This window comes from Crotalus tigris, unplaced genomic scaffold, assembly GCF_016545835.1.
Source record: "Crotalus tigris isolate CLP2741 ecotype Arizona unplaced genomic scaffold, ASM1654583v1 scf7180000017549.6302385, whole genome shotgun sequence".
Classification (NCBI taxonomy): Eukaryota; Metazoa; Chordata; class Lepidosauria; order Squamata; family Viperidae; genus Crotalus; species Crotalus tigris.
Genome location: NW_024096467.1, coordinates 1,767,906 through 1,786,060, shown reverse-complemented (window position 1 = coordinate 1,786,060; position 18,155 = coordinate 1,767,906). Strand labels below are relative to the sequence as shown.

The 18,155-nt window shown below is 38.4% G+C and overlaps 1 protein-coding gene across 1 annotated transcript in view; it reads right to left on the bottom strand.

The window, feature by feature from the left end:
• CHSY3 (chondroitin sulfate synthase 3) overlaps positions 1-4,985 on the bottom strand; it is a 59,546-nt gene extending 54,561 nt beyond the window's left edge. The window contains exon 1 of the mRNA XM_039337403.1: positions 2,730-4,985. Coding sequence (XP_039193337.1) covers positions 2,730-3,501 — 772 coding nt within the window. The 5' untranslated portion in view covers positions 3,502-4,985. The remainder of the gene's footprint in view (positions 1-2,729) is intronic.
• Positions 4,986-18,155: the final 13,170 nt, after the last annotated feature.

Here is an 18,155-nt window from a genome sequence, read left to right as displayed (position 1 = left end):
TTTGTTAGCTCTATCAGTCTGCTGAGGCCAACAGTACACAAACCCTTCTTTCATAAACATCTTTCATAAACAAGTGTCTTAAAAACATCTTAAATAATAATCTATTTACTCTTTTCATGTATGTCTCTCTTTTCACGCAAACACATTTATATAAATTCATAATTTAGCAAATATTCTTATTTGGATAAATTCAGAAGCTGACTGGTTTGGTTTTGTCCCCTCTTAAGCAAGATTCAGAAAAATCAATTTTTCACTGATTAGTATGGAAAACCCATATTTTGCTGTAGGCAGACACAGTACACGGTATTCTTGAGAGGAATCTTGCCTAATTCCAGAGAAATATGTACAAGTGTTTTGAAGTTCAATTCCTTTAAATTCTTACTAAATTTAAAAACACAAATGTAAAAATACAAAGACAAAGAAAAAAATGCCTGTAATGTTTTGTCTTTGAAAAGAATTATATATTTGCAGGCAAAGGACATAATGCTTCATATTATTCCTCTAAAGTACTATGATTGGTGATACTAAAATAAAAGCTTTGTCTATGATTAGAAAGGAGGCATATCAATCACTCAGCTCTACTCCCCTTCCATTCTGTCGTTTTAGGGAGAAATCACAACACACAGTAGCAAGGGGATTGTCTTTTGTAGTTCTGCAATACAAAGCCCACTAACCTACAAAGAATTCAGGGTCCTAATCAAATTTTTATCATTTCGCAGGGATCCCATTTCATTTCAGTGATCTACAGTAGCTATGCTCTGTTCAAAATGTAAAGCGCGCACTGTATTACTTTGCAAAAAAATGATTTACATTCAACTATTTTAGTGGATATCAGGCAAATATCCAAAAGAGCGAAGATGTATTTAGACAATGGATGCAGTAAAGGCTGTTTGATTAATTACAAGAAAGAATGATTTAGTTGTCTAGCTATCAAGTTTACATTTTTGTTCAAAGTATATTTTTCTAAGAACTATAGAATCCTATATATTTATTCCAAGTAAGTAGATATAAAATTGTACAGGTAGACCTTGACTTAAGACCACAATTGAGCCCAAAATTTCTGTTGTTAAGTGAGACATTTGTTAACTGAGTTCTACCCCATTTTATGACCTTTCTTGCCATAGCTGTTAAGTGAATCATTGCCATTGAAAAGTTAGTCACCTGGTTGTTAAGTGAATCTGGCTTCGCTATTGACTTTATTTGTCAGAAGGTGACAAAAGGAGATCACATGACCTCGGGACACAGCAACTGGTCATAAGTATGGACCAGTTGCCAAGCATCTGAATTTTGATCACATGATCATGGGGATGCTGCAAAGGTTGTAACTGTGAAAAACAGTCATAATTCACTTTTTTCAGTGCCACTGTAACTTTGAACTAAATAAACTGCTGTAAGTTGAGGACTACCTTGTATTATAAGGCACAGTTCAGTGATTAAAGAGTTAAATTAGTTGGAATTAGAGTTTGCAAAGCAATCTTATGAACTGAAGCCTTTGATAAATATTACTGATGCTTCTTTAAAATTCTGGGGACCTGTCAATTCAGTTTACCCTGCAATTTAAAGACTATTGAAGCTAAGAGCTGGTATTAAAACCTTTGAAATAAAGAGAAAATAAAACTCACAACATCTGGCAATTTGTTATTTCAGAAACTAAAAACCAGACTTCTACAACTTAATCCAGCTGCCCCCAGATGTGTACAATGCAATTCCTATCAATGGAGATGATGGAAACAGTAGCTGAAAACATTTAGGGACACCACCAGGTGGAAAAGGTCTTCTACAAACTTTTCTTTCTAATTCCACTTAAATTTATTTATGTTGCATTCTAGTTATGGACAACTTATTACTATATTTCTGCAATTGCCATAGCAGAATAACAGAGTTGGAAGAGACTTTGGAGGTCTATAAGTCCAACCACCTGCTCAAGCAGGAAACCCTATACGATTTCAGATAAATGGTTGTCCAATCTCTTCTTAAAAACTTCCAGTATTGGAGCATTCACAACTTCTGGAAGCAAGTTGCTCCATTGATTAATTGTTCTAAAAGTCAGGAAAGTTCTCCTTAGTTCTAGGTTGCTTCTCTCCTTACTAGGTAGCAGTATAAAAAAATATTAAATAAAGTTGGAAAAATACTTTGTAAATTACTTTATAGGTTATATTAATACAGTGTTTGCATGTGGTATATTACACAATAATATAACTTGAAATCTATTAATATGTTTGCATGGCTATTGCCATTCTTCCATTAGATAATTCTGAACAAGAGATGCATTCATGCAACCACCAAGAGTTGAACTCAAATCACATAAGTCTTTTTGTAAAGGTGTACTTTTTGTAACTTGTTTATGAGTCAGTTTTGACAAGCAGATAACAAGGAACCAGTGAGTCCAAATAAGAGGGTTTCTTTACTTGCTCAACCTTAGCAAATGTTTAGCATGTTCATGCAGAATTTCAGTAGGATCTAATCCCTCATAATTTCAAATATTTAGTACATTTTGGAAGCATGAACATTACAGAATATATAGTCAGATGCTGCATCGTTTTTGTATCTGCCAAAGTCAGATTTTAAAGCTTTCAAGAAGTCCTGCCCTTTATCTACCAACCGCAAGTCTACTGATGCTAGTTACACTTCTCAGGTCACTGGCGCCCTCTGCACATGGTCAATCCCTCTCATTTCTCTTTCTCTTTTGCACAAGACAAAATCACACTAACGGAACTCTTGATTCTCACCTTTGATGTAGACATCGTCGTCCGCCCGCATAAACCACTCATAGGTGTCCAGGTAATGGTCGTACATATACTTGAGCATCATGAAGGATTTCTTCTGCGGCGGGTACGAGTCGTCCACGCCGGGTAAAGCCACGACTGGCAGGGGTTGCTCTCCTTTTAGGCCGGGAGGAGGGACCGATCCCTCGCTAGAGAAGAACTCCACCCGTCCGGAGATGGAGCGCGCCCAGGTCCGCTGCGCTGCGAGCGCTCGGCTGCCCAGGTACTTCTGGGCGGTCATCACCCCGACGTAAAGGAAGTGCCGGGTTTTGGAACAGCCCGGGGTGCCCGCGTAGTCCCCGCTGCCGTTGTGGCTGCTGCCGTGGCGGCCGGCGCCGCCTTCTTCCTCCTCGTCCTCTTCCTGGGGGTCTCTTCCAGCAGCTGCAACCGGGAGACTCGGCATTGGCCCTTCTGCGGCGGGCGGCGCCGGGGGCGGCTGTTGCTCCCTCTCCCACCGCCTGTGTCTACCGCCCCCCAAGCCTGCAGCCGTGACCGCCGGCTCCTCGGGTCGCAGCTGCCTCTTTCCTCCGGGCAGACCAGCCACGCGGCCATAGAAAGCACAGAGGTTATTGCTGCCGCCGCCACCGCCTCCACTCAGGGAGCCGCCGTGGCCGCCGCGCCTTTTCCTCTCGCTCAGCTCGACCACTTTGGGGGCGATGAGCCAGGAGGCGACAGTGAACCCCAAGACTAGCCCCAGGACTACACTCAGCCACGGGCGCCGGGACCGCGCGGCCATGGTGGTAGCCACAGGATGGGGCGGCGGCGAGAAAGAGAGGGTTCCGTCCCTCGAGGAGACGCCCACCGAGCTGCGGGTCCCGCCGCCGCCGCCTTCTTTCCCTCCGCCTCTTTCTCGTCACGCTTCCAGAGCTCGAGACCGCCTTTGCTAGTCCACGAGGCGTGGTCGCTTCCCACCGCAGCAGAGGCGCCACCACCGGCGGCAGAAGCTGCGCGCTGTTGCTCCGAGTGGAAGTTGTCTCCGCGGGCAGCGGGATTAGCGGAACAGGCCTCCGCGGGCAGCACCTTGTCAGCGCCGCTGCCGCGCTTGTTTCTGCGCGCCCCTCCCAACACTGTGCCTCCTCCACGCAAGAGCGGCAGAGCGAACGAGCGGCCGCAGCCGTCGTACTTCTTAAACGAGGCTCCGCTCATCCCGCTCCTTCAGGGCAGCCAGCGTGGCTTCCTAGCGCCGCGCTCCGGAGAGAACTGCACTAACAGCACGGTCGAATAGCCGACTCCGGCTGCAAGGCCTCCAGAAGGAAGATTTTCTCTCCCCCCCACCCCTTCCACCCAGGAACTCCCCAGAGTTTCTCCGAGTTTGGTGGACACGCCTCCATTATGACTTGTTCTCACGCTTTTCCCTTCACTCGGTATCTGCGTCCAATTCTAATCCACACCAGATTTAAAAAAAAGATGTTGAGAGGTTAAAGAACAACAAAGATAATTATGGTGCTGGAGGCTAAAGTATTCAATGATGGGTTGTGGGAACTGGATATGCCTAGTCTAAGGAAGACGACTAGGGGTGACCTGAGAGCACTCTTCCGACACTTGAGAGACTCACAGAGAAAAAGGGGTCAACCAACTTTTTAAAACCCTGAGCACAGGACAAGAAGTAAGGGATGGAAGATTATTAAAAAGAGATCCAATCTAGAATTAAGGAGAAATTTCCTGACAGCACAAACAATCAGTGGAATGGCTTGCCTCCAGAAGTTGTGGGTGCTCCATCACTGGAGATTTTCAAGAAGAAATTGGGCAACTTTTTCTGGAATGATGCAGGGGGTCAGATTAGAAGACCTCCAAGGTCGCTTCCAATTGTTATTCTATGTCCTGTGTTTTGGTTCCTCAAAACACACTTTAAGGTGTGGAAAGTTTTTTAAGTCCCCTTCCAAAATGGTGATGCACAGGATGTAGGCATGTGAGACAAGTCTGGTGGGAAGTAGGAAAAAATGCTTGCTTAAGTAGTAAGGCATTTTCCTTCTCAGTAACAGGAGTACAGGATAGTTATTTCCCTCCACCCCATAGCCCTTTGAGGTTGTCTAGAACAGAAAACTGGCTCCAGAAAGAGAAAAGCAAAATGGGTGAACAGAATCTGGCAAGTTTTTATTGGTTTTTATTCCTGCCCCTCTTACCACCCCAGTTTGTGAGGGGAGAATCAGGCTAAGCTTCTTCCTAATACTCTCTCTTTTCCAAAGGCTTAAGGGAGACTTCTGCCCATTTGATTTTCATATCCACTTCTGAATATTGGAATTCTGTAGTAAGGCCTTTTCTGTGGCTTCTAGGGACTCTTCCTCAAGTTTCACTAAAAATGCTTTTCCCTCCTGAAACCAATAAAGCAATTTATTTTGCAAAGCCCAACTGTCTTTGTTCAGATTTGTAGCCAAAGGTTAAAGTTTTCATTTCTCATACTGGGAAGGCTGGCGTCCCCAGCTTTCAATTTCACCCATGCTATGGGAAAACTATCTGGCAATAAAAGTACTGCAGGTTTAGCCTTTTATCAGCATTCACTCTGATTAGGAAAGATGGCAGAGGGCTCTTCACAGGTCTGGAGACTTGGGCTTTTAGAAAGCCACCTCTCTAATGACACTTGCCACCTCTCTCAGCCCTTCCAATCAATCCCAGTTATGGAGAAGTGTCAGGTCCAGAAAGAGAATAATCTTTCTTTACCTGCCAGGAAACCAAAGGTTTGAAGAAGTTGGTTCAGTATTTTCATCTGTCCTCTTGTCCAGCCTGAAAATTAGCCTCTGGAATTGTACAAGTTGGGTGGACAAATTCAAAGACATGATGGGAAGCAAAGTTTCATGGCAGCAGAACAGCTCTTTCCTACTTGATTGCAGAATGCTATATTGAAACCTGGTTTTACTGTTTTTGTAAAAGTAGAATTCTGGGCATTGAAGTTCAGGAAACTTAAAGTTGCCAAAGTTGAGGCTCATTGGCCTAAACTGTTCAATAATGTCACAATGATCCCATTCCTAGGATCATCAACAAAAGGATCAATGAAGTATATCAGATTGTATCTATAGAAAAGCTGTCAAGATATACTGCCTGCTTAAAAGGAAAATCAATATTTGAAAACTGGAAAAGCTAAGATTTACTTATAGCTGCCTTCAATATGAATTAGAGATGAGACAATATCACGACTTAGTGATAAGATGGGCAGCCTTTAAAAAACGAGGTTGCTGGAATATGTTTGTGCTATTGAGTTCCCATGTATTATTCTATCTTGAACTCTCAGTGTACTGGTTGGATATAAACACAATTACTACAGTATTCAATGCAGAAGACTAATTATCAGGATTCGTTGAAAATAGAGGAGTTGTAAACAAATGCTAGTGTTGATATGCTCCTAGGGCTACTGGTACATTGTCAAGAGTTAATTCGAATCAAACAGGAGATTGGGGAACTGGTTTTGTGGCCCTGAGTCAGTTCTGAAACATAACATGAACATAATACCCCTGGTTATAACTTTTTTTTAAAGTAATCACAAATTACAGAGAATAAAGGGGTAGCAACTTCCAGAGCAAGTAATAATATTAAAATCGTAGCATGCATTCCATGACATTATCATACAGATGCCACAATTAAGTACATGGTCTGGCAGTACAATCTTTATGTTTACCTAGCATAAAACAATGTCAGTTGAATTTGGATTATGGCACATAGTCTAAGATGGGGGTAGGCAACCTCGGCTCTTTTATGACTCAGCATAGCTGACTCAGGAATTCTGGGAGTTGAAGTCCATGAGTCATAAAAGAGCTGAGGTTGCCTACCTCTGTTCTAAGAGCTTACCTTGGATATTAGACCAGAAATACAACTCTGCTTGAATAGATGGAGCTGTGCCTTTTGATAAATGCTTATTTTGTACAAGCCACCTATCTAAATTAGCTTTGTCTGAATTGAAAGAAGTAAAGCTAAAGCGTATTTTAAGATAAAGGGCAGGGTACTTAGGTAGTCTTTAAAAACCCCAATAAGCCCTGTCAGGAAGCTTGTTGCAAGTTGGAATTTTCCTGTCATATTTCCATGTATTTTAGATTCTCAGAACAGTAATGGACAGATCAAGAGTAATGGCACCACCTTGTGAAGTAACATTGTGTTTGCAAGATTTCTGGATGCAGATGGGCCAGTGTGCTTTAAACCAATTTCTATTGTTTAGAAAGGCCAGAAACCAGTTTAATAGAAAAAAAGGCTTTTCAAGCACTTGTATTATGAAATTAGACATGAAATCTAAATTAGAATGCCTGAAGACATTAACTGGTATTTGTTATTTACTTGCAAAAATGGTAAATTAGCCAACATGGATTAAGGAAAACATTAATAAACTCTTAGGAATGGGATTTCTTCCAACAGATCTCTCTCTGGCATAACATTAAAACTCCTATTGGGAGATTCCGTGGCAAAGATACCTGAAATGAATCAAGCACTCCATGCAAATGGAATTTTGGGAGAACAAACAAACAGGCTTGACGAAACCAGCTTCCTATCTTTATGCACCTATTGTAATACACTCTTGTACACTTTTTCATATCTCAGTTTAAATTTTTGCCTGGTTTTTTTCCTGATTTTCCATTATTATTAACAAATTTTAAACTCTTCATCTTCAATGAATTGCATCAGGACTCAGTCAATGTTACAGGCAAAAAGATTCAACCTTGTCTACTTTCTCTGCCTCAAATTATATTGCACTACCTTCTACCCTTGACCATTAGCAACATACACATTTATTTTTTGATGAATGCTTAAGTCAAGGATTAATTTCAGACAAGATATTATGAAATAATATTTTCAGTACCAGTTCAGTTATATATTATATATGCGCTAAAGAGAATTTTTTAAAAAATCAGAACTCTAGGATGGAAGGTGGATTTACCAACTACTATTGTTTCTCCAACTGAAGATAGTTATGGAAAACCGTTAATGAAGCCGTGCTATGTTTCATGAAGTTAATTAGTATATAGTACCTACTTTGGATCTGAGACAACATTTTCCAGAAGATATTTTCTGAGAATAAAATGTTTATCTTCTCATGCTCCCTAAGGTGTTCTCTTAGAATTTTCTCCAGGAGAAGTGGCAGAGGAACATCACATAATTGGATACACATTGAAAAGAAAAGCTACTACCCAACCTCAGGTATTGTTAATGCTGTGGAGTCAACCAAGCTTAACATCTGATCAAATTATTTTGTAGTTTCTGTAATATGAGCAAATAGTAATATTAAAAGGCCTCTACTAACAACTATTTATACAATGGATGTATGCACAATCGGAAGGATTTCCCAATAAGAGAGAAATTATGGTAATTAAATATTGGTAGTCCTTGGCTTATGATCACAACTGAGCTCAGAATTATGGTTGTATGTCATAGCAGTTGTTAAGCAAGGTACCCATGTGATCCTCTCATTTAATAACCACAAGCCTGACTCTCCCTGTTGCAGTCATTAAGCAGCCATGCGGATCATTGATGTCTTGAGATTGGGGAGGCCCTGGGAGGTTGGGTGCAGGCCTATAATGCAGCAGTTTAAATCTTCATTTCAGACTATTCAAATATTTAATTTTCAGAAAATGTTAATATTTTCCTGATCTCTTTGTTTTGCACTGTAGCATAAGCTATTTTGTTTCAGAAAAAAAATATGACTCTAAAATTGGTCAGTTTCTTTCTTTCTTTTTATTTTTTTTCATCTTCTGCAGTACTTTCAGGTCTAGATCATCAAATCTGGGCTTCAAAAATCTAACCACTAGATGGCATGAAAGAGTTTTCTTTATTTCTTTTAACAACCTCTTGCATGCAACCTGGCAATCCATTTGAACTACTGCGGTGTGTATAAGGAAGTATTAAAAATAATTTTTAAAATCCTATTATTACTCATTCATAGTAGATTAAAAATAAAGCTCAAATCGTTGTGCAAAGCTTCATCCATATTTACTGATGAAATTTACTTTTGAATCGAAAGATAGGAGATTTTATAGCATATTCCCTTTTCCCCGTGGATGTTTGTATAACAGGTAAGGCATATAGTGCAGGGGTAGTCAACCTTGGCTCTTTTATGACTTGTGGACTTCAACTCCCAGAATTCCTGAGCCAGCTTAGCTTTATGCAGCTTAGCTTTAGCTGGCTCAGGAATTCTGGGAGTTGAAGTCCATGAGTCATAAAAGAGCCAAGGTTGACTACCCCTGATATAGTGTATTGGATAATTGTTATTGATGGATTAAGCATGCTAGAATTGTTACTTAGTTATCTTGGGCTACCCTTATATGATATAACGTTAGAGATTCCACTGACTAGTGTATTTTGTTTGTTAATCAAGAAGACACAGCCCTGATGATAACTGATGAAAAAAGGAACAAAATATTACAAATTTCATAATAATTAAATAATGCTTTAGGTATTGTCTAATATGGAATTCTGAAAATCATTTAAAAGGGGAGAGATTTTACATTTAAGAAAGGATCTGCAATTTCTATCTCCAAAGAAACAGCTACTAGAGATGCTATTATCACTACTAATTAAAAGGAAATGTGAATAAACTTACAATATAATGAAAAGGAATAAAAACCTTGTAGTAAGTTAAAATTAACTGTGCTTTCATCATGGTAGCACTTCATACCCAGCAGATTAATGTAGGCTTGGGGGGAGGGAGGAGGGAAACCTCCAGAAAATGTAACAAAATGGGATGTATTCAATAAGCAAGCAAGCTATTTACTAAGATCAGCAAGTAAATGTTATTTTAAAAGAATTCATTAGTGCATGCTAAAGATAAAGGATTTAATAATTGATGTGAAACAGGGATAGCTGACCTGGAAATCTGTAGCATAAATGGGATAATCAAGACATCAATATGGGTCACTGTGGGAATAAATAGCAAAATTATATCAATATATTTGGACACTGGCCCTCCTATGTTGATTATAACACACATCCATTTCAGTAGCATTTCAGAGATACTAATCTAAAGCCATCAGAAATACAATTCAAATATTATACCATAGAAGAAAGCAATCCTATTGGAATAATAGTTTTACTGTAAAATATAATAATCAGTGAGCTTTGCTGTGAAACAGATCATGATTCAGATCAGAATTGAATGAAGAAGCTTGAATTGGATTTGAATTTCATCAAATGCCTGCATGCTATATTTCTTATCCCAAAAACTACTACCATGTTTCTCTGAAAGTAAGACTTAACCCGAAAATAAGCCCTAGATTGTTTTTTGGGGGTGGGCCTAATATAAGCCCTACCCCAAAAATAAGCCCTAGTTTTGGAGCGAGGTGCACACCTAAAGATCAAGCTGGGGGGTATAGAGCTGCCCCATGTGCCCCACACCCACTTACCTTGCAGCCAGGCCTCTCCTTGCCAGCCCACTTCTTCTGCGGCATCCCCAGGCCTGCATTTCACAGTCAAAGGCCTTTCCAGAAGGCCACTGCAGGCGAGAACTGAGCTATAGATTCAATCCATAACTCCATTCTCAGCAGCAGAATGAAGCTGTTCTTTTGGCCGTAGAAGTGGGCCAGCTGGGCGGGGCTGTCAGTGCTGGAGGTGAGTGGAAAAGATACCCCCTCCAAATAAGGTCTGGTGCCTCTTTTGGAGGCAAAAAAATAAAATAAAAATAAGACCAAGTCTCATTTTCAGGGCAACATAGTAAGCGTAAGCTGAAATGATATTGGATGACATTTTGCTTAGTAGTATATTTCAGTATATTGAAACACATCTCAAAGATGAAATAATGTAACAGGAAAATGTGACCCCAAAGTTTTGCAAAACTCAGCAAGTTCCATACAGCATATACTAAGGGGCAGAAACTGGTTGAATAGAATCTGAATGCATTATCTCAAATGTTTATTAGAGTTCATAGATTGCAGCTATGTTTTAGTAGATACAAACAATGAAACACACATTTTCTTTTAATTCACTATTACAAGCTAACCAACCCAAAAAAAAAAAAAAAAACCCAAGCAGTTGTGAATGTCCCAAGACTACCAATTGTATGACACCCACAATCATTTTTAGAATTCATTTACTATTATAGCAGATTTCTGCCAACTTTATTTACCACATCATCACCTTGGACACTTTTCTAGAAGTGGAGAGACCATGGCAGTGGATAAAACAGTGTGAATAAGCTTTCAGACAGTCAAAAAGGTAATATCCGACATAGTGCTCACACATTATACACCAGTGAAAAAAGGTGTGTGATGTCGCAAAATGTGGCATCAGCACCACAAATGGCATCACAGATTTTGAAGAACAGCAGTGAATATCTAATAATCTCTACATCACTGTCCTTCTCTGCTGCAATGAAGATTTATGCACAAATAAACATTCTGTCCTTGCTTTTGGGGAGTTAAACATTTCAATCAGTACTTATAGGGAAGGGATTGATCCTCACCACTTACTCATAAGCCTCTAGTACTAATCTTGAATACAGCATAGGGATTTATTCTCTACAGGACACAATACAAACAAGAGTCAAAAGGACACATAATCATGCAAATGTGGACTGATTGCCTCATAAGTAACCTGAACATTTCATGTTGGGTGGGGGTTCCTTTGACATACTTTCTCTCAGAGATTGACTGTTTTCCCATCACAACTGAGATAATTTAAGGAGAAACTCTACGTGACCTGACACTATTTCAAGTCTGCATAGCAACCCAAAGATCATGAGAATATATTGAAAAAAGAATCAGTATATGGAGTTCTACCATCACCATATTAAATTTAAACTTGGCAGAATTGAATTATGTGCAGATTGGAAGTCATCATGCTATCCACGTTGGGGGTATTGGTAAAGATGATGGCATTAGCTTGCTGTGTTGTTTGCTGGGCAATAAATTAAACAGTTTGAGTTGTTCAATTTGCTAGAATGTCCAAATGAACCCAGAAAGCATACCACTTAACCTATGGGGATGGCAGCATTGTTGTGGAAAAGAAGTCATTGTAGCCTTTGCAAAACTACTTGCGGCCACAACTTTTTTAACTGTGGTAGATACAGGATCAGAATGCCCAGGGGTATTTGTGACTACAACAGTGCCATATCATACATCTACAAATGAATTGGCTGAATGTTTTGTTCAGGTTTTAGGATGCTCTCCACTATCTGAAGAAAATGTTACATTGAATCAAAAGCTTGCAGATGCTTAATTTATAAAAAAACACACACAAAACAAACTGAACACCAGCAATATTATTTGTAGGTGTAACTTTTTAAAGCAAGGAGAAGCAATGTCCAGGACAAACAGCTAAAACACATTGAGCAATCTTCTCATGCTGAAAAATGACACATTTACTAAGTAGGGCACAGAAAGAAGTTGCATCCAATACGAATGTAGTCACAATAGTAATTCCTAATTTATGGTAGCATTTTCATCCAAAGAAAACACTCAACTGGTGGTTGCTTCACAGTCACAAGTGTAATCAAATACATGAAACTTTCCTGTTCCTGATGATAGATGTTATGCCATTTATATTATTAAAAACCCACAAATAAAACCTAGATTTGGGTATAGGTTTGTGTTTTGTGTGCTAATTGTTTTATCTAAGCCAATCATCACCATCATGCACTTTGATTATCTGTGGTTGTCAGTAATCCTTGATTTATAACCACAATCAGGACCAGAAAATTTGTTGTTAAGTAATGGGGTTATTAAGTGAGGCATCGCATGATCGCACATGATTTTGTGTTTTTTTATCATGGTCATTATGCTAACTATCATGGTCATAAAGTGAGACTTCATGTGACCGTGACTTGTGACCTTTCCTGCTGGCTTCCCCATTGGCTTTACTTGTCGAAAACCAGCTAAGAAGGTTGCAAATAGTGATCGTGTGACTGCAAGATGCTACTACTGTCCAAACTGCTAGTCAAGTGCCTGGATAAAGATCAGTGCAAGGACCAGTTATAAGTCACTTTTTCAATGCTGTTGTAACTTTGAACAGTTGTTAAACAAATGGTCATAAATCGAGGACTACCTGTAGAACCAACATATGTAATTCACTGGAGTTAGCCTTTCTGGTAGTGTCAGTAAAGCAAGCAATAGAAAACATTTTTCCTGAAAGTAAGGTTGCATGAATTGGGTATGTCTAGTTTAAGAAAAGGACTAGGGGTTATATGATAGCAGTGTTCCTATATCTACCACAAGGAAGAGGGGGTCAAACTATTCTCTATCACACCTGAAGGCAAGACAAGAAGCAATGAATGGAAACTAATCAAAGAGAGAAGCAACCTAGAACAATAAAGAGAAATTTCCTGACAATTAGAACAATTCATCAGTGGAAGAACTTGCCTCCAGAAGTTGTAAATGCTCCAACACTGGAGGTTTTTAAGAAGAGATTGGACAACCATTTGTCTGAAATGGTATATAGGGCTTCCTGCTTGAGCAGGGGGTTGGACTGGAAGACCTCCAAGGTCCCTTCCAACTCTTGTTATTCTGTTAAAACACAAACATTTTAGGAAAGACTACTTGGAATTGCAATATAATGTCACCAGGTGGCAGCAAATCATGGAGATCTAATTCCAGATGGCAGCAATGCAAACTACTTTTAGTTAGAGGTTTAAAGGTGAAAAAGACTATCCCAACACAAACACAACCTACTTCTCCCCCCTCTTCCTCCCCTCAGATACACAAAACTTGGTTAAGAAAGGCTCGTTATTGGCTGCCTTCCTGGAAAGTACAATATTTTTGTTTTAGGTCTCCACCCATCAACTTTAGTTATGTATACAAATAGATTTCTTTTTAGTATTTTCTGTTGTCCACTTTAAAACAAATGTAGCAAGGAGCAGAAGAATAGTGAAGAGTATGTTTAGCTTTTGTAGGAGTGCAAGTTAATGTTCCACAGAGTTCAGTTATTATGAACCGCAATCCAGTTTCAACACCATTATGCAAATTATTGCCCTCATTCTTTATTCAATTAATTAACTATACATTATTTTTACTTCCTTTGTGTTCAAATCTATTCCAAATTCTGCTGTGAAATTCTGATTCTATTCCATCAATGTTGCTTCTGATTTATCAGATGCTAGTAGCAAACAAGTAAATAAATGGCTCAGAAGGGCTTGATGACATAGATTTTGAGACTTTGTCAACATTTTCTTTTAAAAATGTATCCTTGTAAACCTAACCTTTTGTGTTCTCACACAACACAAAGTCTGTCAGAGGTTAGAACCACAAGAAATGTTTAAAGCCAAAGTGGTTTTATGTTCTAAAATCCTGGCCCAACTCAGTGGAAACACAGGAGAACTGAAATTTTTATAGGTGGAAACATTGCTGCTGTCCTGGGCTCATTTCCATGTATTCATATGTTCACCAAAATATATCAGATGAAACAATTTTGTCTCAAAATCCACATCTTACATTTGAACATAATCACTTAGAGTTGTATTAGTGGTTCCAAAACACATGCTAATTAGTCTACATTTATTTTCTTACATGGTTTATATTGTTAGAAGAAAGTTCTGGGTTCGAATCCAGACCAGGTCAAATAAAGAATACACAGGACAAGTTGCATGGAGCAGAGGCAGAGTTTACTTAACAGCATAATTGCAAAATAGCTATCAAAAGGTAGGCTATTCAATCAGAATGCCGAGAGTAGTAATACTATAGTGGGCACTGATGATGTAGATGTGTTAATTGAGGTGGTTTTGCCCTGGGGATATGAGAAGTCCAGTGAGGAAAGTCATCTCTCATCCTGCAAGATATGTTGATCTTTTCTAGGTATCGAATTTTATGAGGGGTCTGGCATTAGAAATCTGGCATCAGGGAACAGTATTGTGATTAAGAGATTTCCATATCTTTGAAGGGATTTTGCTTTGTGATTGATTTGCCAGTATCTTCTGTCTTCTTGAGAAAACACACTTTGTCAATTTCAGCCTACATAGGATGAAAAGATTTTAAGTGGTTTTATAACTTTGTACATGGGTCAGAGGATCCTTTGCTTTCTAAAAGTACTATTCCATAACTTCTAACAGTATCTTGTTGCAATTATATATTGTTTTTTGTATTTTTAGTTTCCAATTTTCAGGTGCTGCTCTGATAAAATCCACTTATATAGTATATTAAGATATTTTAAAGTAGATGTGAACCAAGCCTATGAGACATAAAGCTTGTCTTCCTTTGCTGATCTCATCAAAGTTAATATCATTGAAAATATAGACAATTTAGTCAGAATTTCCAAAGTGCCATAAAATCTTCATGATACAGAAAAAATAAAGTTATTAGAATGGTTTGCTTAAAATTTAAACCAAAATGGCATATATTGAGTTTCTGAATATGCATCTGTCTTTCCTAATACTAATTTTGATACCAAATGAAATTGTTGGGTAGATAAAACAGATAAAAAGAAAGTCTTTCTGTGTTTAGTATATACAGTAAATAGTTTTAGGATTCATGGATGACAAGATATACCAATAGACATAACTTAGTTGGCTCCAACTGAGTTGGAGGAAAAATCATAGTTCTTTCAACAACTATCAGCCAAGATAATAAAGAAACTTACAAGTGTCAACAAAAGAAATCTATCAGTTGCAGAGGGAAAGTAATAGGCTTCTTGTTTTCAGGTTTTGTGCATGAAACCAAATGGGCCCTGTCTGCCCTTTACTAAATTTGAAAATATATTTTAGGACACACACACACACACACACATACAGACAGACAGACATATACACACACACACACACACACACACACAAAAAAAAAAAACATATATGACAGGGAGGAGGAAATATTTATTAAATTCTACATGGAGCTGCCCTAGAAAAGCATTCTGGTGCAAAATTCAGATGTGCGGGTAATTTTGGGTGCTCATAGAATAGCAAATGTTACACCTCTGTTCTGTGAACTGCTGGTTTGCTTCCAGATTCACTTGAAGGTGCTGGTTTTGACCTTTAAAGCCCACGTGTCATAGGGCTGAGTTATTTGAAGGATCCCCTCTCTTCAGTTGGATCAACCTCTCCCATCAGGTCCAGCGGGAGGGATATGTTACTGGAATGGAAAAAACATGCATGCTAAAGTGCTTTATCTGATGAGACCCAAAAGGCAGACCTTTTCTACTGTGGTACCTTCTCTGTGGAACATCTTTCCCCCTGAAGTAAAGTTGGTCACAAACTATTAGCATTTACAAACCTCCTCAATTTTTTTTAAGCAGGCTTGAGGATCCCAGAGAAATTGAGAACCATCAAGATGATTATATAGTATGAAGGATGCTGGTCCATTCCCCTGCAGCTTTTTATTTATTTTGTATTCTATTTTTATTTGTAATAGTTGAAAATCAATATCAGAATTTTTTTTTGTAACACATTTTATTGGTTTTTTAATTCTTAAAAAAAGTACTCAGGACACACCGTGGTGTTTGGGTAATCAAACATTCAAAAATAAAAACATATATGAATAACTCAACTCAATACAGTCAATATCCCCTCTCTATTTCCCTCAAATAGCATAATACATTTAAAATGTTCCATTTCTAATTTAAATTTCTATAAAGCTAAACCTGTTTTAAAACTTTGTAAATTTACAATTACCATAATCAAATTTAACTTTAAATCAGTGCTTCTCAAATAGTGGGGCGCGTCCCCCAGGGGGGGCGCGAGGCTCTGTAAAGGGGGGCTCGTTTGACCTCGGCAAATACTGTCATATTGGATTTCTAGATCGGATCATCCGACTCACTCGCAAGCGGCGTCCCACACGGCATTGGTTGCCTAGCAACTCTAGAGCTGAAGAGAGGGAGCAGCGCGGCGTGAACACTGAAGATTGTCCCAGCGCAGCCCCAGTAGCAGCCCGACGCGGAGGACAACATGACCGCCAACGCACGTGACACATGCAAAGGACCCGATTGGATAGACATGCACATTCTTCTTCCATTTGCAACTTCTTACTTGTGTGAGATTGGCTTCTCTGCTGTTGCTGCTCTGAAAAGCAAATACAGGTCTCGGCTACACATTGAGAAGGAGCTGAGAGTTGCTGTGTCCTGCTTCAAACCCCGCTTCGAAAAGCTATGCATTGAAAAACGTGCTCATTGTAGCCATTAATCCAGACATCACCTCTGATTAAAAAATCAACTCAAATTATTTTATATATTTTTGTTTTGCAGGTTAAAGGTTTTTTTTTAATATTGTGCTCCTTTAAATCTTTTCTGCTACAGTTAATAAAGCTATTCTTTGTTGTAAATTGATCCACATTTCTTTCTTTTTTTATTCTCATATACGTTAATAAGATACAGTGTTATGCAGAGGTGTATTTATAACAATTTTATAGACAAATGATACTATTTACAGTCGCACGGGGGGCGCGAAATGTTTTCTTCTTCCTAGGGGGGCATGACAGAAAATAATTGAGAAGCACTGCTTTAAATCAACAAGTTATCAATTCAGGTATCCCTTCCAGATATATTCTAATCCTTAATCTCTCGTATCCTTCATTTTATCACAAATATCATTTATTTCTTCTTCCACTACACAATACATATCCTAATTAAAATAAAATGTTAATCTACCCTATACATATATAATCCATCCATCAATCAAGATAACAAAATAATGTTAAATCTTAAATCATTTCAGTTCATTAAACAAAATTCAAATTTCATCCAATTGATTCTCATGCCTTATCACATCTATGTTATCATACATAAACATTATCTTACTAAATTAAAACACTCAATTAATTATTAAAGGAATCCACATCTAAAAAAGCCAGTGTTTTTTCCATTCCAGTACATAATAATTTTCATCAAAATAAGTCTATTACTCCAAAAGGTACATTCTTAATCTATTTAAGATATCTATTTTAATAATCACCCTCCTATATTTTTTTTACTTCTAACTCTGAATCTTAATCCTTAAAACAGTCCATAAATCAAACATTGCCTTTTAATCCATTACACAATTTTAAATTTCTCTTTTCAGTCTTATTCTGGCCTTCCTTCTGTGCCAAACAGGTTTCCATAACCAAGCTTCCCATTCAGCCAATGGATCTCTCTTTATTGCTTGCAGTGCCCTTTGAAACGATAGGAATACCATCCTCTGCATTAGGCATCTATTTCTCTCATCCTTAAAGCTTCGTTGTTTTGAAGTTTCAAGTCTTAATCTTTGATTCTTCAGCTCTTCAAAGCTATAGATGGAATGTTTATAAGATAAAATAAAATTCTCTTTTATCTCAGTTGTTTCCTCTTCTGGTATGTTTTGATTTGTAGAATAGTTAGATGTGGTCTGGAGATCAGTTTGAAGATTTGAAGTAAGACTTCTAGATCTTAATTCTGTAGTAAACTCTTTCATTGTAGGATATATTTCTGCAGTAGCTTCATAAATCTTTTCCAATAAAAGCTTGCAGTTTAATTGTAAGTGAGATTTCTCCATTTTGATAGTAATTAAAGAGAGTCTCTTTTTTGTGGAGGCTGTATTTAATGAAAGTTAAG